The sequence below is a fragment of the Opisthocomus hoazin genome, chromosome 5 (assembly GCF_030867145.1).
Source record: "Opisthocomus hoazin isolate bOpiHoa1 chromosome 5, bOpiHoa1.hap1, whole genome shotgun sequence".
NCBI classification, from domain to species: domain Eukaryota; kingdom Metazoa; phylum Chordata; class Aves; order Opisthocomiformes; family Opisthocomidae; genus Opisthocomus; species Opisthocomus hoazin.
Genome location: NC_134418.1, coordinates 81,669,743 through 81,695,978, shown reverse-complemented (window position 1 = coordinate 81,695,978; position 26,236 = coordinate 81,669,743). Strand labels below are relative to the sequence as shown.

Below are 26,236 nucleotides of genomic sequence, written 5' to 3'. Positions count from 1 at the left end.
AAGAAAGTCGTCTTTTTAGGCTCCTCTGTACACAGGGGAGAAACAACCTTCACTCACAGAAGCTTTTCATTCAGCGAGATCAGAAACTTCTTACCCTGTTTCCCCTAGGGAATATAATTAAAATCTCTTCTATAGTGCTGAGAATCCTACACAAAAACTTAAAGTAACACAGAGGATAGTTATCTGTGTGTGAATAAAGACAGTAGGAACCACTTGGCAAAAAAACATCAAGCATGTTACGATTTGAATCAAGATTTCAAGAGCTACTATTACTTTTTTCTTTCAAGGTAACTGCAATACACTCTTCACAGTTGTTGCAGGTCTGAAATATTACACATAGTGTGCCAAGAGACTCTCAATTTAAAAATGACAGTAAACCAAATAAAGTGAAATCACTTTTAATTCCCTTTTTAAATGTGCATTTGAATTCAATACAGATCCGTAAGGCACTCTCACAGGTAAAAAAAAAAAAAATTAAACATTCTTTCCAAAATAATGACAGTCACAAGGCAACAGTATGTGCATAAAATATAGCCTTATCTGTAACTGATAAACAATGGTATATGAACGTTCAGGTTTCAGATGCATTGCAATGTAATGTCATTTCTGTATCATGACATTACTCAGAGTAAATATTGGCACTGTAAATGGTTCCTCATCAGGGTTAGGGGCTGGTATTCTCTTCATATCCCAGTAAAAAATAAACTCTTTAATAAATAAATATATAAAATAAATATCTGCTATCTGGAGATGTATAAATAGGTCCATCCTGAAGAAAAGTCCCAGCTCTGACTACGATGCATCGACATCTAAGGTCCATCACTAAAGTGGAGCCACTAAAACTTCACACACTGTTCTCAGGACTTACTACCATTTTACAGTCCATGTCTTTATTTCTTCCAGCCATCGTCTCACCCACGTGATGTAGGCAGCTCTTTGCTAATTTACGGACCGTAGGTAATCCAGACAAAATTGCCAAGAGTTTGTTATTTTTTAAAAAAGTCACACTCCAGCTTCCCTCTGGTTACTGGCTACCAAACAGTCCACCAAGCTTGAAGGCAGCTGGCCCACCCTCAGCTTTCAGGCTTTGTCTTCCAAATCCAAAGGTCAGACAACAGAGGCTTGCCTATCCCAAAACAGCTTCTTCCAACCCAGCATCCCAGACCTCTGCAGGTTCCTCACGCTGGTAATGCCACGGAAGCAGGGGCAACAGCTCCAGTATGGGTTTCTTCCAAAGTTGCCTCCTTCCTCAACTGTATCCTAACACGTCTTTGTACAGTTCTGGAACTCGTTCAGGATCCACAGGCCGGGGCAAGAAATGAGTGAATTTCTGGTGTCTTTTGGACCTTGCCCCGTCTCTGGGAGTACCATCTTTGTTAAGTGCTACGAAGTATCGCCGTCCCGAGTCTCCATGTTTGTACACGTTGGATGAGTAAGTGTTGTACCAGTTTTCCTCAAACTGCTCCCTGAAGATGCACTCAGAAGTTAGCTTCTCCTACAGAAAGAAACAGCAAAGAAAAATAAGTCCAGCTGTCACTAGATATCTGAACACACATGGAAAAAATAAGCAAAATGTTCTAGGCTCTGTGCAGCCTTATTGTTCATTTACCTGTCAACATATCACACCCGAGGAGAGCGTGTAGACCTGCCACCTACTGAAGCCTACTTTACTCTTTTGAAAACTGGATATGTACCTGTACAATTTTGGATTTAAACACTAATTAGCTAACTCTCTCTAAGGTGGCATTACTTATTTATGATTTAACTAGAATTCACCTAACCTACAGGAACTATATTATGTATAGTTCTGTCTTGGGGTACCTACCGTTCTAGAAATGAGACTTGGTGAAGGGACAGTGCAACAGATCAGGAAGGCCTTTCCATGTGTTCTTTGTGGTGTGCATCACTTCTCACATTTCAAATAGCGCAAACCACACCAAAGGAACCGGAGAGACAGACTATTTTATCTCAAGGTGTTTTAAGGTGTGGAAGGAGAAGGAGTCTAAGATTGTTATTACCCTGATAATATTGGAAACATCAAAGATTTTATTTTTACGGTCACACGTTGAAGTTATTCAACAGATGCAAATCAACTCTAATGAGTACAAGCTTATTTTCATTCTTAAGCGCAAATATCCCACTGTCGGGATCTACAGATACTGCCACTCCTATTGCACCACTCATTTTTCAAAGAACAGTGGTACCCAGCAGTGACATATGGCATCATCCTCTTTTTCCCAGCATTTGAAAGAATGCTTTTATGTTAAAAAGGTGGTACGTGGAAGTGCCACCTGCTGATTTATAAAGCAGCATAAAGTCAGTCAGGATTTTATATTCATTGCTGTTTATTTGGTCCATAATTATCCTTTTAACTTTTTTCCAGCTGCATTCAATGTTTTCACTGACAGAGTATGCCCTACAATACACTTGCAGTATTGATAAAAAGAAGATTAGATAGCAGGCAACTTAAATGCCGTTTGCATAGCTAGTTTAGTTAGCTATTTTCATCACCATTTAAGAGGAATATTTCTTTTCAGTTCTCTTCATCTAGGACAAACTTTTCCCATCAAATCTTTAGTATCCAAGGCTACACCGTATACTTTAAAAATACATTATACATTCCAACAGGAAAAGATGTGAGTGTTTTGGAAGCTAATACTACCTCAGCTAGCTACTCAAGGGGTTGGCATAGCGCTAAGGAGTGAAGCAAAACCTCAACAGATATCAGCTGACACGGAAGCGGTACTTACAGAGCCGTAGAGTTCTCCCTTGTCATTCATTCCAAGGTAAAGGCCACTGTCCACGCCTCTAATACTGACCAGTCCCACTGCCACACTGATGAATTCAAGGATACCTGAAAAGAAAAAAAAAAAAGAGATTTAATTCTTTTAATGCTTTAATTCAGCTTGTAAGCAAGCAATGAGTAGTATCCAAAACGCAGCTGAAAACAAGTAGAAACTGTATGTATTATAGTAAGTGTGGCCTAGTTTTTCTGAAATTTCAAATACTGGATGGAAATGTAGACAACACTTACTGGGAAGCAGCCTGAGAAGCCTCACCTAGGAACAAGAACCCTACACCATTTAAGAAACCTTTTTTTCTTTTTTATGTTGAATATGACAGGATTTTATTCAGCACTGAGGCTAAAGCCCTCAGCACTAGGCAGTCACAATCTATAATGATTACACACTATTTGCTAAACTGCCTACTCAAACATTGGAAGATAGGTTTGAATTACCTGAAAATACACCTTACTTTCTCTATAGCACCATCTTAAAAAAACACATCTATTATTAGAACATGTGAATGGCAACCAAAGTACAGATGGGAATTTTATACAACAGAAGCTACCCACAGGAAAATAAAAAAGTATTTGCCAGACACCTTATCTAGCACATGGGCCCACACCCCTTGACACAACTTGCCACCCTCAGCACGGCCTTTTTATGTGCATGAAATACACTGTTTATTTGCTAATGTTTGGATTATAGCATTATTTATATTACATTTGCCCAAAAATGTAATCTATATTAATAATATAAAGCACTTGGGAGAGGAGGCACTATTTGAAGCCTGAATTTGGCAAGGCTACGCCAACATATTTAACCAACCGGCAGGCACAGATTAACAGTACATATGAAACATGAAAGGAAGGGAACGTGTGAACTGGCTTTTTGGAAGTTGTTAACAACCTAAACAAAGCCTCAAAAAGAAGCTGATCTAGAACCATACCTAAGATTCTGCTGTGCAGCAGCAAAACCACAAAACATTTAAGAAAAAATAAATCTGAATCTAAGGTAAGCGGTCTTAAACAGCACGCTTGATTTTGATGACAACTTTGTGTCTATTCGTTGTATTTCCGATTACTCTTTTTCACTCTCAGACAGGTGGACTGTCTGGACTACACAATAATTTCAAATGTTTCCCATTTTAATTTGGCAGGCCTCTTATTTCTATTACCGCACAGCAAAGAAAATAAACCCTTTACAAAGAGCACGCATTAAGAACTCCGCCGCATGTAAATCACGCCAGTTTTCCAGCCCCTAAAGCACAACGCCCCATAAAACGAGGTGGAGGTATTTTGTCTTTCTGGTATCATTTTCAAAGCCGCCCTTTTTCGAAACTATAATAAGCAGGTGATTCAAACCCACAAAGCAACCACATCAGAGCGACCTGCCAAGAACGGCGGCGGAATTAAGGAAGCGCCTTTCTAAAAAGCCCAGTAAGCGTTTGATCTGGGGCTCCCTTTTTTTCCCCACCCCCCGGTCCTTTTAAAGCCAAGATTTATTTCATGTTTACACGCTGTAGGAAATCTTCCTCCCGAGCAGAAGAACTGTCTGTCTGGCTACCGCTCTCCCGAAAGCATCCACGTGTCATAAAAGCAATTAAGCGGCCGAGCCGGAGTGTTTTGACTATGGGGAGGACGATGGGGAACCCTTCAACCGCCCCAACCCAACCCACGCAAAATCCTCGCCCGCAGCCGGCGGCGGGTTTGGCCCGATGTCCGGCGACGGCGATTTCGGATCCGTATCGGGGGAAGCGTTGGCATTTCGGGGCTGTCCTCACCCCCTTTGGGTTTTTCGGCAGAGAAAAGCCGAGCGGGGAGAGTTAAAAGCGAGCAGGGAGGCATCTTTTCCAGCGCTGCGCCGGCTCCCCCGCCGAACCCGCAGCTGAGCAAGGCACACGCGTGTCACCCCCCCCCCACCTCCCGCAACCCCACGCGTGAGCTCCGCAGCCTCCCCACCTACCGAAGGGGCTGTGGTCCTGCCGGGTGCCCCGCACGCTGCCGTCGGGCAGGATCTGGAGGTGGAAGCCGGTGCGGCAGTACAGCTGCCTCCGCCGCAGCACCCCCTGCAAGTGCCCCAGCTCCGCCGCCGCCGCCCGCTCCGCCGCCGCCCGCCGCTCCCCCAGCAGCGCCGGGCGCTCCCCGGCCGGCGGCAGCAAGAAGTGGGCGCCCACCGGCTGGCCCAGGCCGTCCAGGAACCCCCCGACCTCGGCCGGCGGAGCCATGGCGGGGGGGGGAAGAGGGGGCTCGAAGGGGGCGAGGCGGCGGAGAGCGGCTGCCGGGCTCTCCCGGCGGGCATGCGGCGGGACCCCGGGCGCGGGGAGCCCGGCGGACGCCGGGAGAGGGGTCTATATACACCGCGGGCCCCCTGACACACGCTAAGCGAGGCGGGCGGCGTTTGAAATTGTAAACCGGCTCCCCCCCCCCCGCACACACCCCCCACCCACCCCTCCCTTCTCCTCGCACCTTCCTCTGATCCGGGAGGGCGGCCGCGCCCAGCAGCGGGGCGGGGGGGGGGGGGCGGCGGGGACCCCCATTCCCGGAACGGTGGGGGAGGGCACAGGGACCCCCATCCCCAGAACGGGGTTGGGGGGGGGGGATCCCCGGGAGCCGCCGGACAGGTGCGAGGAGAGGCAGGAGGGAAGCGGGAGCAAGGGCGTTACCTGAGGGTGAGACCTGCCCAGACACACATGAAAGAGGAAAAAAAAAACAAAACACCAAAAAAACCAAAAAAAACCCCAAAGATCTGACAGTTTTACTCCCCGTTCCCAAAACGCTAATAAAACGCAGACGCGTTCTCCTTTCCTTTCATCGTTTCAGCTCCACGGAGGGGGATTTCTGCAGAAATTGGCATAGTCCGGGAGGTGTTTTCCCCTCTGCAAACCCTGCCGCGCGTTTAATTTATCATTAATCAATTTATCATTAATCAATATTTTCCAAACGCGCAGAGGTAAAGGAAGAAAGACCAAGAGATGGCTCATCTCATCCCTCTTCATCACGGTTTTGCACGGGGCCTGCTGCCGAAGTCCGTGAGCACCACACATCAGCCGTGATACCACCTACCCAAAAATCTCTGCTGTATTTCTACGGCGTTTGGAATCAATACGGGACTTTGCTGTCTGGTTCCAGATCAGCACGGACATTTTTTTGCACCCCAAAAGCAGAATCATGCGTGAAAATGTATTGGCAGAACATGTATTCATTATTGGCAACAGTAATACAATAGTTTATTAAGCCTCAGAGCTTGACTTTTGCCTTCTTTGCTGCTTTTTCTGTAACATCTCATGAATTTGAGGGCTCAAACTATGCAACCCACCTTAGTGCTCAAGGTACAGAACCCCAGAATGGTCGGGGTTGGAAGGGACCTCTGTGGGTAACGCAGTCCAACCCCCTGCCGAAGCAGGGTCACCCAGAGCAGGCTGCACAGGATCTTGTCCAGGCGGGTCTTGAATATCTCCAGAGAAGGAGACTCCACAACCTCCCTGGGCAGCCTGTTCCAGGGCTCCGTCACCCTCAGAGGGAAGAAGTTCTTCCTCATGTTCAGGTGGAACTTCCTGTGCCTCAGTTTGTGCCCATTGCCCCTTGTCCTGTCTCTGGGCACCACTGAAAAGAGTCTGGCCCCATCCTCCTGACACCCACCCTGCAGATATTTATAAGTATTTATAAGGTCCCCTCTCAGCCTTCTCCTCTTCAGCCTGAACAAGCCCAGCTCCCTCAGCCTTTCCTCCTAGGAGAGATGCTCCAGTCCCCTCACCGCTCTCGTAGCCTCACAGCACAGCTCCTTGCCAACGTTAAAACACGGCAGCAGAGCATAAAACGCAAAGATCTTTCTACAGTTAATTCTTTCAAAAAGTTCGAGAGAATTGCTTGGTGTTTTAAGGTTGCATTTAAACAAAATAGTTGCAGCAAATCATGATCAGTTCTCCCATCTTGCTCCGTGGTCTTTTCAGTCACAGCCTAAATCTGAGAGATCAAATGGATTTGACTGCTTAGCTTTATTCGCTATGGAGAGCACAGGGCTAATTAATTGGCAGGTGCTTTAAAGCAGGTAACGCTACACCTTTTCATCATCGCAGTCCTAAGTACTGCCCCTGCGTGCACCTGAATTCTAAAAAGGCTGCTTTAAAGCGAGTGATTTACTGTGGAGGGATTTAAAACTGAAAAAAAACCTAACGCTAAAGACAATAATCAGATAAATCACCTAAGAAGAGAGCACAGGCGGACCTGCTCTGAAGGCAGTTACAGATAGATGTTATATTATTTTCCCTTTCAGATAACAGGAGCCTGTCATGTGGTGGGACCCAAAAATCCACCATAATTGAGATTTCAAAGCACATCTGTGTAAACACTATCACATCAGTGTAAAACATCAACCAATGGGCTTTCTCTTTGAACCAAATCTACTTAATTGCAGTGCTAAATCAAAGAAACAGATCAAAGTTGAATAATCTATATGGCACCTATTTCTGAAGTAGCCTGTGCGCTGGTTGATCAAATGCACCTAAAAGACGTTTGAAACCGGCATCAAGTGTTTTTATTGACGTGACTGGCAGGTCGAGATCGAACCGCTCACCACAGCTGCTACGTCGCAGGACGTGCCCGAGGACGGGACAGCTACGTGGAGGAGGTACGTTCTTCTCAGCCGAAAGATGCTCCGGTACAGCACAGAGAACGTCCCCAGGTCCAGGCAGCACTCTCCGAGTCCTCCGAAGAACAGAGGGCTCTTCTGGTTAGATGGCACCGCTGTCCCCGGGGGAGAAGGGGGTTTTTTAATATAAAATATCCTCAGCCATCAGATGCTGGAGGACCCCTACGGCTAAACCTTTCCTGTTGTATAATGGAAACATTTAAAGTAGAGTGGGATACATAACGTCGATCTTTTCCGAGTGGAGTCTTTAATGTCTGGGCACTAAACCGGTTATGCTGTTTCATAAAGTACCAGAAAAGAAACGAAAAGATAAGAAATTTTTGGTGTTTGCGCTAGTCATGTGACAGGAAAAGATAACACTGAAGGTTTTTTTTTTTGCACCTTCTGAGGCTATACCATGGGAAGTTAAATAATTTTGAAGAGTGTTTTTACGAGAGTACATAATTCAACTTAAAGCATACAGTACAATCTAATCAACTCTGCGTATACTTCCTAGAGACCGCACTTTCGGTGTCGTTGAACAAATACATATGTGGCCGAGTTCTTATTTCCACAGCAAGCAGTTCGGGCTTCTACAGACAATATAATTACTGTGTATTTCCTAAGAATAGCATATTGTCATCGGCAAAACCTGGCGGCTACCGAGGGAGCGGAGAAAGCAATGGACCGAAATCTTCGACATACAGTCTATATATATGTGTGTGTATAGATAGAGGGAGAGATAGGTCTATAAATCTGTTGGGTTGGTTAAAAAGAAAAGAGTTGTTAGCTGTAAAACTTTCTGTCCTGCAGTTTATTGCACCTTTATTAATTTTAGAGCGCCCTTACAACAGTGCTGTGCCAGCCATAAAATTTTAATGATATTATAAAATAGGGGCTAAGAGAATGAAGGAGGGGGTTAATGAATACGTGAGAAGGCAAACACAGGGTGGAACAAAAACCACCCAGTAGAACATAAAGGAATATGTCCAGCTGGAGATACCTGCGTATCACGGTCATTTCCAGATTCTTCCCAGATGTGGACAAGAAAGCATGGTTGGATGCTTTCAACGAGATGAGCAGAACATGCAGGAGTTACAGTGAGAGTTACACTGAGAGCCTTTCAGAGCACTGCAAGTCTGAGGAAAACAAGGTGTGTTCTCGTGCAGGATTTACTAGGAAGCAAAGAACAGAACCGTTTTCAAGGCTCCATGTACAAATCAGGCCATAATCTGATGATCTACAGCCTTTCAAATGCAATACCTCCAGACTTCAAAAGCATTCAGAACTTTGTCTTCCGAACTGACGCAGTTACGGGTATGAATTCATGTATACGTACACATATATATAAATACATCTACCCATTTACAAAAACTCAGCAGAGGAAAAAGCAATGCTGAAAAAAAAATATTTTCCTACGGAAAGGAAGTTCTACATTACTTGCACCTTAATTTTTTGTTCTGTTTCTTTAGATGAAGACAGAAATTCATATGGCTTTTTAGGATTCATTATTTTATTGTCTGTGGTTTTGTGCATACACATGAATAAATCCCATAAAAGCAGAATGGGATACAGAACCTAGGTAGTGAGCACACATTTATATCCAGTTACAGCCAGTGAGAATGGACCTTTTCCACACACATCAACATTCAAATGCCTCATTTGGCAGCTTTTTCTACTAGGTCTGTAAGTGGATCACTGGATAAAACCCACCTTGATTTATTTTTAAAAATCTACAAAATTACTGTCAAGATCAAGAAAAATTCTAATTTGGAAGTGTGCAAATAAAATGATGAAAAGTCTTCTAGTTAATTCCTGTTATTTCTACCTTTATAGAATCATAGCATCATTAAGGTTGGAAAAGAACTTTAAGAGCATCGAGTCCAACCATCAACCCAACACCACCAAGGCCACCACTAAACCATGTCCGGAAGTGCCACATGTACAAGTTTTTTGAACACCTCCAGGGATGGGGACTCCACCACCTCCCTGGGTAGCCTGTTCCAATGCCTGACCACTCTCTCAGTAAAGACATTTTTCCTACTATCCAATCTAAACCTCCCCTGATGCAACTTAAGGCCATTGCCTCTCATCCTATCACTAGTTACCTGGGAGAAGAGACCAACACCCACCTCACTACAACCCCCTTTCAGGTAGCTGTAGAGAGGGATAAGGTCCCCCCTCAGCCTTCTCTTCTCCAGACTGAACAGCCCCAGCTCCCTCATCCACTCCTCATACGACTTCTTCTCCAGACCCCTCACCAGCCTCGTTGCCCTTCTCTGGACATGCTCCAGCCCCTCAATGTCCTTCTTGTAGTGAGGGGCCCAACACTGAACACAGTACTCAAGGTGCGGCCTCACCAGTGCCAAGTAGAGGGGCAAGATCACCTCCCTACTCCTGCTGGCCACACCATTCCTGATACAAGCCAGGACGCTGTTGGCCTTCTTGGCCACCTGGGCACACTGCTGGCTCATGTTCAGCCGGCTGCCAACCAACACCCCAAGGTCCTTTTCTGCCGGGCAGCTTTCCAGCCACTCCTTCCCAAGCCTGTAGCGTTGCATGGGGTAATGAACTCAAGGGAATTACTCAAGGGAGGCATCGGCTTATGGTATCCTAAAATATTGAAAGAAATGCAGTAACTCCGTCATTCCCCCCAGATACCTGCCTTTCCAGATGTATCTCTGAGGCAACGCAACCTTGGACATGCTGATGGTTGTACGAGCGGTCAGCCTGTTGGTTGACAAACACGGCCACAGTTCTCCCTTGGCGCAACATCGTAACCGCTGAAATGTTTCTGAGAAATTGAAAACACAGGAGTGCCTGAAGCCTCTGACAATGAGTTACAGTTTTCTGAAATCTTGTCCATAATAATGTACAAAGCCAGCAGAAATTTAGGATAAAAAAAGTAAAATTGGCTGAAACTTGGGAAGAACATACTTCTATAAAGAAGAAAGAGACTGAGGCTGCACCTGACCATTGCAAGAAAAGCCGTAAGGTGCGCTGCGGCTTGAAATGTCCGTGTGCAGCTTATGAAACTTTAAGGTAGCGACGCAGGCTGGACCATGGAGAACGTCGTAACACGAAATGCCTGACGAGTCCCATTGCCCATCAGCACTGGGCAAGGACAAAAGAACACGCCCATCGTTAACAACTGGTCCTTAGGTAGTGCTTGATTAGGCTGAGGAGGCTGCCTGCAGCCAAGACTATTTACCAGAGGAGGGGCTGCTGACCTGGCAGGTGTCTGTGGTCTCCTGATGAGAAGGCCTCGCAACACAAGGGTGTAAAAGGGTAGGAGATGTTACAGTCTGGGGTCACTTTGAAATGAAAGGAAGAGTAAGTATGCTTGGAATGGGGGCTAGGAGAATCCCTGTTTTCTGAGAACCTGAGGTACAGAGAGAGGTCTTGGAAAGAGAGGTCGGCTGGACCTGGGGAAGGCAGAAGCTTCCAGCTTACTGGTATTTAGGGGATTAAATATTTAAATGGGGCCCCAATACAACAACCTAGTCAGCAAACCAGCAGAAGGAACATTATCTAGACCAGCCTAAGCATGGTAAAGGGCGGTGTTACTCTCTGTTGGTAAGTCGTTAGCTCCCCGTTTCACACTTCACCTGTCAAAATTGGTCTTTGTGGGACTAAGTGCCACCTACAGACACTTTACAGTGCTGTTCAAAAAATTATGGAATAGTCTGCCAGACTATCAGCTTCTGATAAATTTTAAAATCAAATATTTAACATGTGAAATGTTAATATTGCAGGCAGTGCTGTTTAATTTCAGTTTATCTGAAACAACCCTCACGTTTTTAGTTTCAGCTGTGTATTGGGTAGGCACCAAGAGTTTTCAAGGCTTTGGAAATGGGTTGGGACATAACGAGGTTCTACAGGACAGATGGAGTCACAGGGATCTTTGTTCTGATGGGGCTTTGAGCAGCCTGGTCTAGTGGAAGGTGTCCCTGTCCCAGGCAGTGGGGTTAGAACGAGATCATCTATAAGGTCTCTTCCAACCCAAACCATTCTATGACAACTAGCATCACTGGTTGCTTTTAATAAAGCCTTGGCAGTAAAGCAGCGGACAATCTTGATGCTGCAGCCACCTGTGACCTTTGGGGTTACGAGGCAGATGAGGTATGGCTGGAGGCTCTCCCTTAGAATCACAGAATCATTAATTAAAGATCTGGATGAAGAGTTAGAAGGTACCCTCAGCAAGTTTGCTGATGACACCAAACTGGGAAGAGGGGCTGATACACTGGCAGGCTGTGCTGCTATTCAGTGTGACCTGGACAGCCTGGAGAGTTGGGCAGAGAAGAACCTGATGAGGTTCAACAAGGGCAAGTGCAGGGTCCTGCACCTGGGGAGGAACAGCCCCATGCACCAGTACAGGCTTGGGGTGCACCTGCTGCAGAGCAGCTCTGTGGAGAGGGACCTGGGAGTGCTGGGGGATGACAGGTTGACCATGAGCCAGCAGTGTGCCCTGGCTGCCAAGAAGGCCAATGGCATAATGGGATGCGTTAGGAGGAGTGTGGCCAGCAGGTCGAGGGAGGTTCTCCTTCCCCTCTACCCTGCCCTAGTGAGGCCCCATCTGGAGTCCTGTGTCCAGTTCTGGGCTCCCCAGTTCAAGAAAGATGAGGAGCTACTGGAGAGAGGCCAGCGGAGGACTATGAGGATGAGGAGGGGACTGGTGCATCTGTCCTACGAGGAGAGGCTGAGGGAGCTGGGCTTGTTTAGCCTGAAGAAGAGAAGGCTGAGAGAGGACCTAATATATGCTTATAAATATCTGAAGGGTGGGTGTCAGGCGGATGGGGCCAAACTCTTTTCAGTGGTGTCCAGCGACAGGACAAGGGGCAACAGGTACAAACTGAAGCAGAGGAAGTTCTGTCTGAACATGAGGAAGAACTTCTTCCCTCTGAGGGTGACGGAGCCCTGGCACAGGCTGCCCAGGGAGGTTGTGGAGTCTCCTTCTCTGGAGATATTCAAGACCCACCTGGACAAGGCCCTGTGCAGCCTGCTCTGGGTGACCCTGCTTCGGCAGGGGGGTTGAACTAGATGACCCACAGAGGTCCCTTCCAACCCCGAACATTCTGTGATTCTGTGATTAAGGTTGGAAAAGACCTTGAAGTGCATCGAGTCCAACCATCAACCCAATACCACCAAGGCCACCACTAGACCATGTCCTGAAGTGCCACATCTAGATGTTTGTTGAAGCCCTCCACGGATGGGGACTCCACCACCTCCCTGGGCAGCCTGTTCCAATGCCTGACCACTCTTGCAGTAAAGAAATTTTTCCTAACATCCAATCTAAACCTCCCGTGAAGCAACTTGAGGCCATTGCCTCTCATCCTATCACTAGCAACTTGGGAGAAGAGACCAACCCCCACCTCACTACACCCTCCTTTCAGGTAGCTGTAGAGAGCAAGAAGGTCCCCCCTCAGCCTCCTCTTCTCCAGACTGAGCAGCCCCCTCTCCCCATGACACTTGTTCTCCAGACCCCCCCACCCTCGCTGCCCTCCTCCGACGGGGCGGGGACCGGGACCGGAGAGGGGCGGCCTCCCGCTTCCCCACCCCTTCCCCGCTTCTCGCGAGGCTTCCGCCGGTCCCCCCGGGGGGCTCTGCCTGTCGCCGGGGCGGAGCGGCGGCCATGGCCGCCCTGCGCGGGCTGCTGAGGTGGCGCCGCCGCTTGGGCCCCGCGCCCGGCGCGCAGCCGGCTCGGCGGCTTGGGGCCGGCGGCGGGGCCGGGGCGGCGGGGATGAGGCGGTGGCGGCGGGAGCTGGGCTGGGCGGCGGGGGGGGCTCTGGCCGCCTACGCGGGCTACCGGCTGTCCGAGCGGCGGCGGGACCCCCCCCGGCAGCCGGCGGCCGCCGAGCCGGGCGGGGCCCGGGCGCTGCTCCCCATCCCCGTGGCGGCCGCTGCCAAGGAGACGGTAGGTGCGTGCGCGCCGCCGGCCTCCCGCCTCACGGCCCGGGGCCCGGCCGCCAGGGGAACCGGCCGGGGGCGGCGGAACGACGCTCCCCGCCATTTCGCCGTGGAAACGGCTGTGACGGGTGGCGGCCAGGCCGCTCTCCGGGGCTGTCGCGCAGAGGTGACCCTGCCTGGAGCCGGCCCCGGGGCTGCGGGGCGAGGCGGCCTGCGCGTGCGGGTCCCCCGGAGAGGGGGGCGGGGGCCGGAGCTTGTCCCCGGGGTGAGGGGAGCAGGGGCCGGAGCTTGTCCCCAAGGAGAGGGGGGCAGGGGACGGAGCTTGTCCCCGGGGTGATGGGGGCAAGGGCCAGAGCTTCTCCTCAGGGAGAGGAGGGCAAAGGCCAGAGCTTCTCCTCAGGGAGAGGAGGGCAGGGGAAGGAGCCTGTCCCCGGGGTGAGGGGGGCAAGGCCCAGAGCTTGTCCCCAGGGAGGGGGGGGGGGCAGAGTCCAGAGCTTATCCTCCGTCCCGGTCAGGAGAGAAGAGCCGTCGTGGTGGGCGCCTTGGGGTGGAAACCGTGTGCATCCCACTCTGCGTTTCGTCTCTGGAGCCGTCCTAACAAATCTTTCTTTTTCTCTGATAGAAAATATTATTTTGCAAATGGAACCGCTGCTGGCAGTGCGAAACCTGTGTTCATCTTCTCGGCATTTAGGATAATTACCTTTTCATTGTAAAATTGTCGGTTGAGTGATAAGTTTTATGCAGAGCTGCATGAGGAGCGTAGCACTTGGTGTGAAGGAGTAACACTTCGGTTGGGCTAACTCAGCACAGACATGGGTTGGCAAACCACGGGTGACAAAGAACGGTTGACGTGAGCCTGGGAAATGGAGTTTCCTGGGATAGGGAGAAAGCCCCGCACAGTGCCGTGTGTAACATGCGGTGATGACGGGGTTCGTTTCGTTGAAAAATTAGGTATTTCTAAAAATGTCCAGGGCCATGAGTAGGTGGTTTGTCAGGATGGTATCTGCTAAGGCTGGAAATGGGTGCAAACAGCCTGCTTTCTGTAGGTCAAGTTTCTCTTTTATAATATGTTTGGGAAGAGGATCTGCATATTTGCAGTGGAGGCCTTGGGGTCAGGTATGAGTGTTGGTAGCCCTTTGCCCTGAGTTGTTAGGCAAAAGGCAGGTTCTGTTGCAGCATCCTTTACAAAGGGGTGTTGAGCCAGGTATTTTTGATTATTCATGGGTACTTGTTGCCTTGAGCGCATTACTGTGGCACAGAGGACCAAAGACAAACTCTTGCAGCCTTTCATACTGTTTTGATTTGACAGAACTTCATGTTGTTTTACTTATCTGGTCTTAATTCTCGGTCTTCTTTCAAGGGAAGTGTGGCTGCTGCACCCTTGAAACGTCGATAAATTTAGTGTGATGTGTAATTGTGAATTTTCACACACATCACTGTAAAAGCAACTGAGGTTGCAAAGTCAGAATGAAGGTTATATTTGAATCAGTGTAAAATTAAAAAAAATGTGATATGCATCTTCTGTATACACAAAGACTATTTTTCAAAGACAAACACTGGGGGAAAAACAGGGAAAGAAAAAAATTAACACGCTTGGTTTTATGCTGCTGTGTGGAAAAGGGCTCTAATTATTTCGGTTTTCCATTTGCATAGCAGAATACTTGAAAGATTAACTTGAAAGAAGTCCACTCAGTTTGTGTGGTCAGACTAAATGCACAGACTGACATCTTAGAATATTTGCTTTACACTGCAATTTTTTATTTTTGAACGAGTGGTCTCATTGATTTCAAATTGCAGATCTCGGTGCTCAGCATTCCTGAAATAATATCCTTTCAGTTGAAGCCCCCTAAAAATGACAGTCGAATAGCTGTGGAAAATTTGGACTTGGCTAACAAAATGAGTATTTTTAGGTGAGGGTTTGCATAGGTTCGTAACTTACTTCTTAACAGAACAGCCACTAAAAAAACCAGTCCTGACACTAAAATGACCAGCCTTTGCAAAACCTGAAATCCTTTCCTTTAAAATGTGGAATTTCTGGAGATTCTTTAAAAATTGTTCTAACGTGGGCAAAACAAAATCTATCCCCTCCCACAGTTTTTGGTTCCCTTCAAACAAATCCATTCTGAAACATTAACTGAGAATGGATAATTTCATTTTTAATGGTTAACACATAGTAAGTTTATAAGTGAAAACAGCATCACAATGTAAAATGTTCAAAGTGTTCAAGAGTATTCAGGACAGCTGTGGCTGTCGCATTCACATTGTGGGAGTTTAGCCCTGGCCAGCAGCCACCGCACAGCCCCACACAGCCGCTCGCTCACCCCCTGCTGCGGGGCGGGGGAGAGAATTGCGAGAGTGAAAGTCAGAGAACTTCTGGGTTGAGATAGGGACAGTTTAGCAGGTAAAGCAAGAGCTGCACAGGCAGCAAAGTGAAATAAGGAATTCATTCGCTGCTTCCCATTGGCAGGTGGGAGTTCAGCCGTCTCCAGGAAAGCAGGGCCCCATCACCCATAACGGTTACTTGGGAAGACAGACACCATCGCTCCGAATGTCCCCCCCTTCCTTCCTCTTCCCCCCACTTTATATTGCTGAGCATGACATCATAGGGTACAGAATGTCCCTTTGGTCAGTTGGGGTCAGCTGTCCCAGCTGTGTCCCCTCCCACCTTCTTCTGCCCCCCCCCAGCCCACTCGCTGGTGGGATGGTGTGAGGAGCAGAACAGACCTTGATGCTGTGCAAGCACTGCTCGGCAATAGCTAGAACATCCCTGTGTTATCAACACTTCTGGTCACAAATCCAAAACTTAGCAGCACACCTGCTGCTGTGAAGAAGGTTAACTATCCCAGCCAAAACCAGTAAGCTTATCTAGTCTTGAATTCCCACGTGTCTCCTTGAGATTATTTTTTGGAAAAGTGTAATAAGCAGAATGGCCGCCTTCTTTCATCTAGGCAGGTCTAGCAGACAGCAAAACAGATTTCTGATCCCCCTAAACACTAAAACGGGGGTTAACCTAGTTCATGGCTTGAGTTTCAAAGAACAGCTTTCTTCTTGCAGGTCACCTGCTTCTGGAGGATGTGCATATGGGCTGTGAAAGTGTCTGAAGAGTCGTGCTGGGCCCAGTTAGTATCCGTACAGGTTACTTCAGATTCTGTCACTGAGTCCAAATAATGCTTGGCAGTAGTGGTGGAATACTTAAGAATGTAAGGTTCTCGTATATGCTTCAGCAGTTAGTTGCTTCGTCCTGCTGCTGCCATCTAGTATTTAATGATGCTCTAGTATTTATGGAACCAGTACATTTTAAAAGCGGATTCCAGGACTGACACGGTTACACAGAGGTTGATGGGACACTTTCCCATTCTGTGCCAGTTGAGAAATTAGATACATCATTTGAGAGTAACTGAAACAAAGTACGCCTGAGTCTCCTAGAGAAACGGTGTGTCAGAGTGGCCTGCAGATCCTTCTCCCTGGTCTGTGAAACTGTTACAGCACGCAGCCTGATGAGCAACAGATTTGTGAGTTTATGTACAGGGGAATAAGAAGCTGCTGCTTGCTAGGAGTCAAGTTTAAGCTATGATGTGTGTCACCAGCATGGGGTCAGTGGTGTGGCAAACCTTTTGAACGGGCAAATCTCATGTGATCAGTACAAAAAGAAAAAAATACTTGCTTGACCAAGCACGTTATTGGAGGTGTTCTGGTAGAGAGCAAGTTTTGTTACAGAAGCAGCGTGAAGCTGAGGTCCCTGCAGGATTCCCTTTTCCCGGATGCTTTTTGAGACTAATTCCAGTCCTGAGGACCAGGGGTTTGTGTGTAATTACCAGGAGCAAAATCTTGGCCGCTATAATAAAGCAGCAGTTCTAATTCCAGGGTTGCTGCCACTTCATGTTTCAGAACTGAAGAAAAATTCTGCCCCAGAGGTGCTGGTTTTGTGTCTGAAGATTTTGGTGAAGGCTGGCAGAGCTCTGCTAACAGACAGCTCCTTTGGAGTCTAGGAGATGCTTATGCAGAGCAGGAAACTCTTTGTAAGAACGATTATTTTGATACAGATCCTCCGTACTGACAACTGAGAAGAGTATCGACCCAAGAAGAGCCCTGATCCAACATACTCCTTACGAAGTGTTTAGCTGGTCGGAACAGCTGCGTATCATGTTTTTTTTCAAGAGAATTATTACATTTTTAGAAAAACGTAATCCAGTGTGAGAATTCCTCAGAGGAATTAATATTTGCCTTCTAGTTCCTTGCTTCGATGTTTCTTACTTCAGAATTCCATTTGTAAAGCTTGTTAAAATGGTCCTGGAAATACCAACGATGGCTCTTTGCACTCCAAGGAGATCTTTTCTGTAATCGTGTGGACGCTGTGTAAAGGTAGGGAACACCAGGTCTCTATTTTTATGAAATGTTGTCTGAGAATCACTTCCTTCAGGGGCGATTTACAAATGAAAGGGGGGGCAGGGAGGGACAGGCACAGAGTATGTACTTCATCACGTTTCTTGAAGGCACGCTCATTTCCAGGAGAAGGAAGCTGCATACTTTGGATGTTTCTAGCGGTTTTTTTTCCTAGCACCTCAGCAGTACTGTCAAACTCTCTCTTTGTGAAAATACTCAAAAGGTCAAGTTTATTTGTAGCAGCACATTTCTGAGTGGATTACATCATGTGTTTCCATCTCTGTGAAACGAAGAAGACGACTTCAACTCCAAAAAGTAAGGCAGACTCCCCTAGGGAGGAGACTCTCCTGCCTGCTCAAAGAGGATGCTGTATGAAGGGGTGCATAAAGGATCATTTTTGCAAGAACCACTTTTACCTGACTGTTTTCCATAAGCACAGTGCATTTCATGTCATAGGTCAGTGGCCAAATGTAGGAAGATGGTTTGCTCTTTGGCTGATGGCATCTGAGACCCCTTGCTGTCGTCAACCCAAGAAGGATACTGCTTGCCAGACAGCTGTAGAGAGCGCCATGCTGAAGGGAAAGGAAGATTTACCTCTCGGCATTAATTCTGTGTTGCTCAAGATGTTAAAGAAGGATGATGCGTGTTTGAGACAGACAGATCCAGCTTTTAGCCTTGCATGGAGTGAAGCATATAGACATGTATAGCAGGATATACACACTGACTGAAGCTTCTTGAAGAACTGCTAGAGGCTGAGTAACTTCCACGTGAAACTAATGCAAGAAGGACTGTTGGCGAATATTTTAGCGTAATACTTATTTTGGAGGATTTCTGGAATAACTGTGCTTACAGAAAAACATTGTTACCCCAAGGATTTCCTGTAACAGAATTGTATTTGAACAGGTCCCTTTTTACAGAATTTTAAACACATTCCAGCTTCCTATGCTTGTAAATATTTTAATATAATGTCCTTATCTCAGTGAAGCGGGATCAACTAACAGAATTGTTGGCTGTGCTAAGTAGAAATATAACTTCAGTAAGCATCAAAACAGTTTTGTCTACTTTGGGATTTTCCCACACTGGAAACTCGACGTTTAACCTTTTGGCCACCCAGCATGAAAACAAAATTGTGCTACTTTTATCTACTTGGGAGCATATTAAATAAGCCTGAAGTCAAATATAAACGAAGGAAGTAAGGAACAGAATTGCTTTGAAAACCTTTTTATTTTAATAATTTGCACAGATTCTCATTGATGGAAGACAGATTACTTTGCAAGCAAAAAATTCAAAGAAACTCACTCACTTGAAATAAATTAGTTGAAGATTAAACTGCTGTGACAGAACATATTTTTGACTGCAAGCAAAAGGTACTTTTAGTAGTAAATGTTGGCTTTAGCTGAAATAGTCTCGCCTTTATCTCAGTTGGAAAAAGCAAGAGAACACTGATTTGACTTGGAACACAGTGAAGTTGTGTTTTTTACATGATACTGTTGCAGCTTTTTGCCTCATATGCATGCACACACAGCATCTATGTTTACCCATTTGTTTTGTAAAATGTTTTGTGTTATTTGTAGATACCGTCAGAATCTGGGGATGGAGTATTGTGCTGGGTTTTGGTAATGGATTCTTGTGGATTACTTCTGCAGAGCTTTACAAGCTTGTAGGGATCAGTTTTTCTAATTCTCAAGTGAAAAATCCTGTATCTGGCATGTGAGCTGGTCTCTATGGGAAAACTAGATCTTTTGCCACAGAGTAGAACTTCTTAATTACTGACTTGAAGTAATATGAGACTAACACTTGGCAAAGAACATTTCTTTTGTGTTTTTTAATAGAAAAGGTAATGATGTCATGTTTTATCTTCTGCACTTTGCCTCCGCTGAACCTGAGCCATATCATTACCACTTGTTGATATTTTCAAGTACTTTGGGGTCATAACTACTGCAAAAAGTGAGTTACTTTAATGTCACTCTGTGAGCTCATGTCCCGTGTTAGGCCATTGTACGGCAATGTAGAGTTATTGCATGGATTTCCCTGGAACACCGTACAGCTGAATTCACATTATGCCAAATTCGGACAGACCATATCTCTGAGGTAAGAGAGCCAGGAAGACAAACATGGGAGCAGAAATGGAGATTAGCCCCTGCTTCAAGGAAGTTCGAGTAATACATGGAAGCCTTTGGTGAGAGCACCAGACTTCCAGGGCATTTTGACTTGTCTCCATCAATAGACGCAGTACGTGGAAGATGAACCCAAAATGGGAATGAGTTTTGCACAGAAATTTTGCTTGATGGAAAGTCTGGATTTTCTTCCCTCAAGTTTCTGCTGTGAATACAGGAAGAAAATACAGAGGGATATCATTCTAAAAGAGGTTCTGCGAGGAATGATTTCAGTGTTGGTTGACTGGAAAATAAAGGTGATGAGATGTGGTGGTGTTATTGTAGCTTTAGATGGCCCTCTCAAAACGTCGTACTTCTGGAAAAAAGTTTTTAAGGAATTCTGTTAAGTCCTCAAAATACGTTAATGGGGGAGCATTATCATAATATTTTTATTTGCGTAATAAATTTGAAAGTTTGGAGGCCTTTTCCAGCTTTTTTAGGCTGTTTGCAAGACATTTGTGGCATAGATTTATGAGGGAAGCAGACGTAGTTGACATGTGATACTCTTCATTCAGAGAAGTTCCCTGCCAGGTTACCAGTTGGTCTTCAATTTAAGTTTTACTTACCTTGTTTTGATAAGCTGATGTTAAAATGGACTTTCTTATGGGAAATGTTTCCCTGTGTTTCCTTTGCCTGGTGGTCATTTGCATATAAGTGCTGAATCCGTTTAATCCATTTTAGAAAGTGCTTTGAAATGTCTCCTCTGTATGAGAATTAGGTACATGTATATACATTTTTGTGTTGAGGAACAGCAAGAAAATAGGCTAAGATCATTTTTTCTCCTCAGCTGGTTTAAACTGCACTTAGAAGAGCCACACAGTCTCTGTTCTTGGTTTTGCAGAAGGCAGGTGGAAGCTGAGACCGTGCATATCGGCACCCCAGAAAGGTACTGTGTTCCCACTGCAGTGCTTCTGCAGGGGTCCAGCACAGGGGAATGGGGAGTGGGAGGTGGAATACGGAGCGACAAGGTACAGGAGTTCGAGGGAGGAAGGGCAGAAGGATGATAACTGTGAGCTGTTTGATTACAACTGTTAGCGCTTAGATTTTTTTCAGAATAGGGAAAAGATAATACATTGTTCGTGAGTGCTGATGAGCTTCTGTCTTGCCTCTTCTTGTTTACTTCATGAGTTGTGAAGGAAGGATAGAAATTCTGGCTACCAGCTAGATTCTTGGTTTCAGCTGTGGGGCTTTTTTCCCCCTTAAAATTCTAACGGCAAAGTAGGTCAGTGTACACGTGCAGGTAAACCAGAGCTAACCAGCTATGCCTAAAATGAAGATAGTACCGCTGTTGGGAGATTCGTGACATTCTGCTTGAAGGAAATGGCCATGTCCAGTTTTTAAAAGGCAGAGAACTATAACATGATACAGGATCATAGTCATTAGTAGGCAGGATTGCCAAGAGGATTAGTAAACAGAAGCATAAAAAAAATCTCCCCTCTTTTGTTTGTCAGAGAGATGTGCTTTCATGAAAGTTTTTGAAGATTGTTGGTAATTACAGAGAGATTTAGTCTGGATAAGCTCTTAAAACTTCAAATAGAAATTAGAATTTTATTGAATCCTGTTCACTCCTTCACTAACAATACCTTCCCTGAGGTACGAAGCATCTCATTTCTGCGTCTTGTTCATGTGTCCATTGGGTTTGATACTGATGCGGCTACAATAAGATTGCCTAACCTGGGCATAAATATGAAATAAATCAGTTGAAAGCACTTGGTGTCACCACGATTTTCATACTTGCCTCACTGGATTATGATCTGCTGATGTCTGGGAAAACAGGAGACGTTTCATAGTTATGTGTTGAGACCAATTTCTTAAGTGAATGCGCGAAGAGGTGCAAATTGAGGTCCTACTTTAGAATAGCTTGGCTTTTAATTAGTGTATTGATTAGTTTCTAATAATTAAAGCTTTTTTGCAAGAGACTTATAGTTGCTATATGCTACGTAAATTGCTAAGCAGTAATAGAAGAAGAAAAGCTCTGAGCAAGAAATTTGGAAATAAAAGAACATTATTCCCAAAGATGGTTTTATTTGTCAGTTTGCTAAGGTGCTTGCCTGGAGTTTTCTGCAGCCAGACCTTGCTTTTATTTGGACATTTGGTGTGTGAACCAGTGATCTAATAGACGTTAAGCCCTGTATGTATTTGTTTGAGTTCGTGTTGGATCAACGGCAGAAACAACCTGTTTTGATATTTTCAGATAAACCCACAAAGCTCAAAAAGAAGTGGTATTTTTACTCCTTAGAATAAAATTATGCTTAAGCCTGCGGTTTTCCCATGGCTTTAACTTGGAGTAGGTGGAGCTTGCTGCTGGAACAGGTGAGATTTTCTTTTCCGTCAGCTGCAAGTTCTTGTGGCCTGGGTATTGAAACAAAGAACTGTTCTTGTGGGGTAGATCCAGGCATTTGTCTGGCTGAAAAATAACACACGAAAACAAGCTTCTTAGACCAGTTCCCTTAACCAGTTTGACACTCGGAGCAATGAACATAAAGCGCCAGAGCAAGGGCGTGCGGGGTGCTGAGCCTTTGGGGAGGTGCTGCTCTCTTTGGTGGCAGCCTGGAGTCCTACCAGGTTACAACGACTTTGAGCTAGAGCATGAAATATTGGCATTGCTGTACAGTCAGAGGGAAGATGTAGATTGGGTAAAATGAGGCAGAAATGAAGGCTTTGCAGACCCGAGTACTGGCTTGAGTTAAGCTTCAGCGTGTCTTGAAAATTGCATGTTTGCAGTATGTTATTTTATACTTACAGTAGCATAGAGTAGTTAAGATAATGTTGAATTCATGTGTCTGAGAATTTAGCAAATGCTTTTGGAAGTGTCTCAAGCGAAGCATTAAGCAGTAGTACCTGAGATAGTGTGAATTTCTTGAGAGAGCGAAGAATCTCAGCGTGCTCTCCAAATACTAACAGTGATCAACACTAAGATGGTATTTCTTAAGTGATACATTATCTACAGATTCCCCTGATTATTTATGATTGATTATGACTGATTAAAATAATACAATACATACTGCATGTTACAATACGTACTGCATGTGTAATATGGCCTTGAAGCAGTTTCTTCTCTGAAAATTAACGTTGCAGAAATATTGCTTTATTACTTATTCTTACAACCTGCATATATTCAAAAGCACGCTTGCAATAGTGATGAAAGAACATGTATCAGAAAGAAGATAGATTATTAAAATGCAAATCCAGAGATAATCAGTTATGTCACTACAAGCTCTACCAGAACAATTGAGTCATGTAAATCCCACAAGAAGGCGTAGCGTGAATGCTACTGGACTGCTGAAGGACCGGTAAGGCCATAATATACAAACAGTGAGACAGGGCAGAAATATTTTGGCTTGTATGTGAGTATGTCAGAAGAGAATTCAGCTTTTTTCTGTCATGCTAGGCTGAGTTTGTAGGTCTGGCTGTGTTGTTTTGGTTTTTTTTCCTCCCCCTGTTTAATTTGGTAATGGTTTCAAAATGATAAAAACCACAAAGACCAGGTTTAAAGCTGCTTCTCAGGCAGAAGTGCAGAATATTTGTCTGTAGAGCAGTCTACTGAAAATTAAATTATTGTATAAGCATTTCTGTTACTTTCTGTGATGGTACAAGAGACAACCCAGAAAGTGAACTACACAGTCAGTAGTCTTTTTTCCTTCTAGAAGGGTGTTTAAAAAGTACTAAGACTCCCATATATAAAATCAAGAAATTGTGAGTCTTCTGTTACATTGTGGTGATACATGTGACTTTTTGTTTTGTTTTTTTTTCAAATAGAAGGTGTTTGACCTCTTCTAGACACATTAATTTTTGATGTGTCTATTTTACAAACATAATTTAATCTCCTAGCAACAACTGAGGCCATAAAATTTTGTTTCACTGCAGTAGTCTTACTAATGTTTTATTTTTTAAGGACATTGTTTGGAAAGCAGAAGGAACGCGAGCCCAGATTTTTTACTCAGCAATATAAATGTACCTTTGCTTCTACTTGATGAAATCTGAAACCTGTTCTTAGAACGCTTTTGGAAAACCAATTTCCATTTGTGGTTAAGGACTGTTCTCTCTTAGGGGACAGCAACTGCAGACATCTCCCACCTTCTCTTTGTGTTTAGATGCCTCTCTGAATAACAGAGTTTATTTGGATTTGTTCTTAGATGTTAAAACATAGATATTAGTTAAACCGTGTGCTACTTGTTGCCTTTCCTTAGTTGGACACCTGAAGAGTATTAGGGATACTGTATGAAATGTCAAGAATAGTGAGGACACTGGCAGCTTGGGGTAGTTCGTTGATAAGATGCTGCATTCCTATTTTAGCGTACCAGGAGACATTAGTTATGTCATTGCTCTTCCTTTTATGAAACAGTTTGGGTTGTTTTTTTTCATCTCTGAAAAAAAGTTCAATATACTTACATTTTCTTAAGATACTGATTCCACAGAGGAGCTTGCCTCGTTACAGGCTAAAAAAAGTTTTTAGATAGCGGTAGCGCATTTTCTGTCTCAAGGTTTGGCAGTGTAACACAGAGATGTAATAGTTCAGACAACTTATAGTTTTGCCCTACTAAATTTACATGTAAATCATCTGGATGGTGCATAAACCAGAAACTCCTGACATCTATAAACTCTCATGAGGTGTGAACTTAGTGCCATGTAGTACTTCTGTAAGTCTGGAGGAATAATTGTGCTCTTCTCTTCTTCTGTACCCCCAAGTATGGTAGCTTTAATTGCATTGGATAATTGAAATAGCAGTATCCGTGGAAGATTTATGCTGGCGTCTGTAACGGAGGTTTCTTGCCTATTGTTGTCAACAGCTACACTCTACACTAAGAAGCAATATAAAAAAAGTGTTATTCCCTTCTCTTTTGGAAATGTCAGACAACTGAAGTAATTCTAGCAGAGTTGTTTAAAGTCAAACTGCTGAATTACATGGACTTTGTTGCGTTAAAGTTGCCCCTTTTTCTATGATTTAAGAGCCTAAGTTCTTCTCTTTTTTCTTCTTTTTTGTTTCCCTCCCCCGGAGCTTGGGTGGTGTCAACAATTTCAGTGCATGGAGATTTACTGGTAGAATTGTACAAGACTGAAAAGGATGGCAGTGAAATCCCAATTGTAGTTTCAGCTCTTACTGTACAAAAATATTTGGGTGCATCTGACTTTATGAATTATCACCTTTACATTTACAGTTTCTTTATGGTGAATGGCAGTGGCAATTGTAAACCAAAACTTTTTGCATACATTAAAATTGTTTCCTTCTGTCTTTGAAGGTTACAGAAAACAGATCAGACCTTGAAGATTTACACCTTTATGCAACTCCTCGGGAGCAACGGTTTCGTAGGTTTGCCAGTTTAGAATTTGAAGGACAGCTCTATATGACTCCATATGACTTCATTCAGGCTGTCACAAATGATGAACCCAAACGTAAGCAGGAGTTTTATATTGATAAAATTGCTAGGGAAAATGCCAGTGGTGAATGTTATTTTTGCTTTTGATTACTACTTCTGTTTCTTGTTTGGTAAAAAGGTGCTGCATCTTCCAGAATTTTATTTTTAATGGTATCCAAGTGCATGCAATCAGTATCGTGGTTGTTATTAGATTATAAATATCTGTATACTAGTCATTAGTTAAACGTTCTTGTCTTGGAGGTCACGACAGCTTGACGTGCATGAAAGACAAGAAGTTCATTTGTACCATGTGCATTGACACGGTTACAGTTACGGGTTCTTCCTAGGCAGGCCGGTATTGCTGTAAAGCGCTTACCTCTTCTGGATAGTGTCTGTGTAAATAGGCAGGCAGGATACGATTTCCCTAAATAATTCGTAGTAACATTGTTTTGCAGTTTTTGCCATCTTAAATTGTCATCTGCTGTCGTGTTGGGGTTTTTTTGCCCTACAGAGATTTTATAACCGTGTCACATCTTTCTAAATAACGTACTCTGAGATCCCCACAGGGGATCCTCTTTCACACTTAAAAGTTGCCAGAGTTAGCACTATGTTAATGAAATATGAATATGTTAATGTTAACTAGCAACTTTAGTTCATTTATTGCAAAAGTTTTGCTTTGCGTATCAAAGGGCGACTAAATAGTAAGGTGATCCATTTCTGATCTAGTTTGATTCCCTGGCCCTCAGGCTTGCGCCGCATTGGGAGCAGCACACAACTTCTGGGGAAAGTGAATGTCTTTGCTCAGGTGTGACATGTGTAATGACTCACCTTACATCTTTCTTCCCAGAGTCTGCACCACAAAGCTAGTGTAGAGAACAGTCAAAAGTAGCTAAAACAGTCAGAGGAGAGCTTAAAGCTCTGTGCAGATGTTCGATATTTTCCCTTTGTTCTCTTAACAGTAATGAAACAAGAGGAAAGAATTCAGCCATGGCACATCACTGATCAAAACTTCTGTAACTTT

The 26,236-nt window shown here is 44.8% G+C and overlaps 2 protein-coding genes across 3 annotated transcripts in view; one reads left to right on the top strand and one right to left on the bottom strand.

Annotated features, from left to right (window-relative positions):
* Positions 1–1,249: 1,249 nt before the first annotated feature.
* On the bottom strand, positions 1,250–5,085 carry FGF20 (fibroblast growth factor 20). Its single transcript, XM_075420146.1, has 3 exons — positions 4,749–5,085; positions 2,751–2,854; positions 1,250–1,495 (listed from the first exon to the last, which is right to left on the bottom strand). The coding sequence occupies exons 1-3, from the start codon at positions 5,008–5,010 to the stop codon at positions 1,250–1,252; spliced, it is 612 nt and encodes a 203-aa protein (XP_075276261.1). The 5' UTR covers positions 5,011–5,085.
* Positions 5,086–13,044: 7,959 nt separating this feature from the next.
* MICU3 (mitochondrial calcium uptake family member 3) overlaps positions 13,045–26,236 on the top strand; it is a 56,715-nt gene continuing 43,523 nt past the window's right edge. The window contains exons 1-2 of one of the 2 annotated variants that reach the window (XM_075421922.1): positions 13,045–13,326; positions 25,099–25,252. In XM_075421922.1, the coding sequence (XP_075278037.1) occupies positions 13,045–13,326; positions 25,099–25,252 (436 nt within the window). Of the gene's footprint in view, positions 13,327–25,098; positions 25,253–26,236 lie in introns of those variants that run through there. The other variant, XM_009940608.2, reaches the window with a different exon arrangement.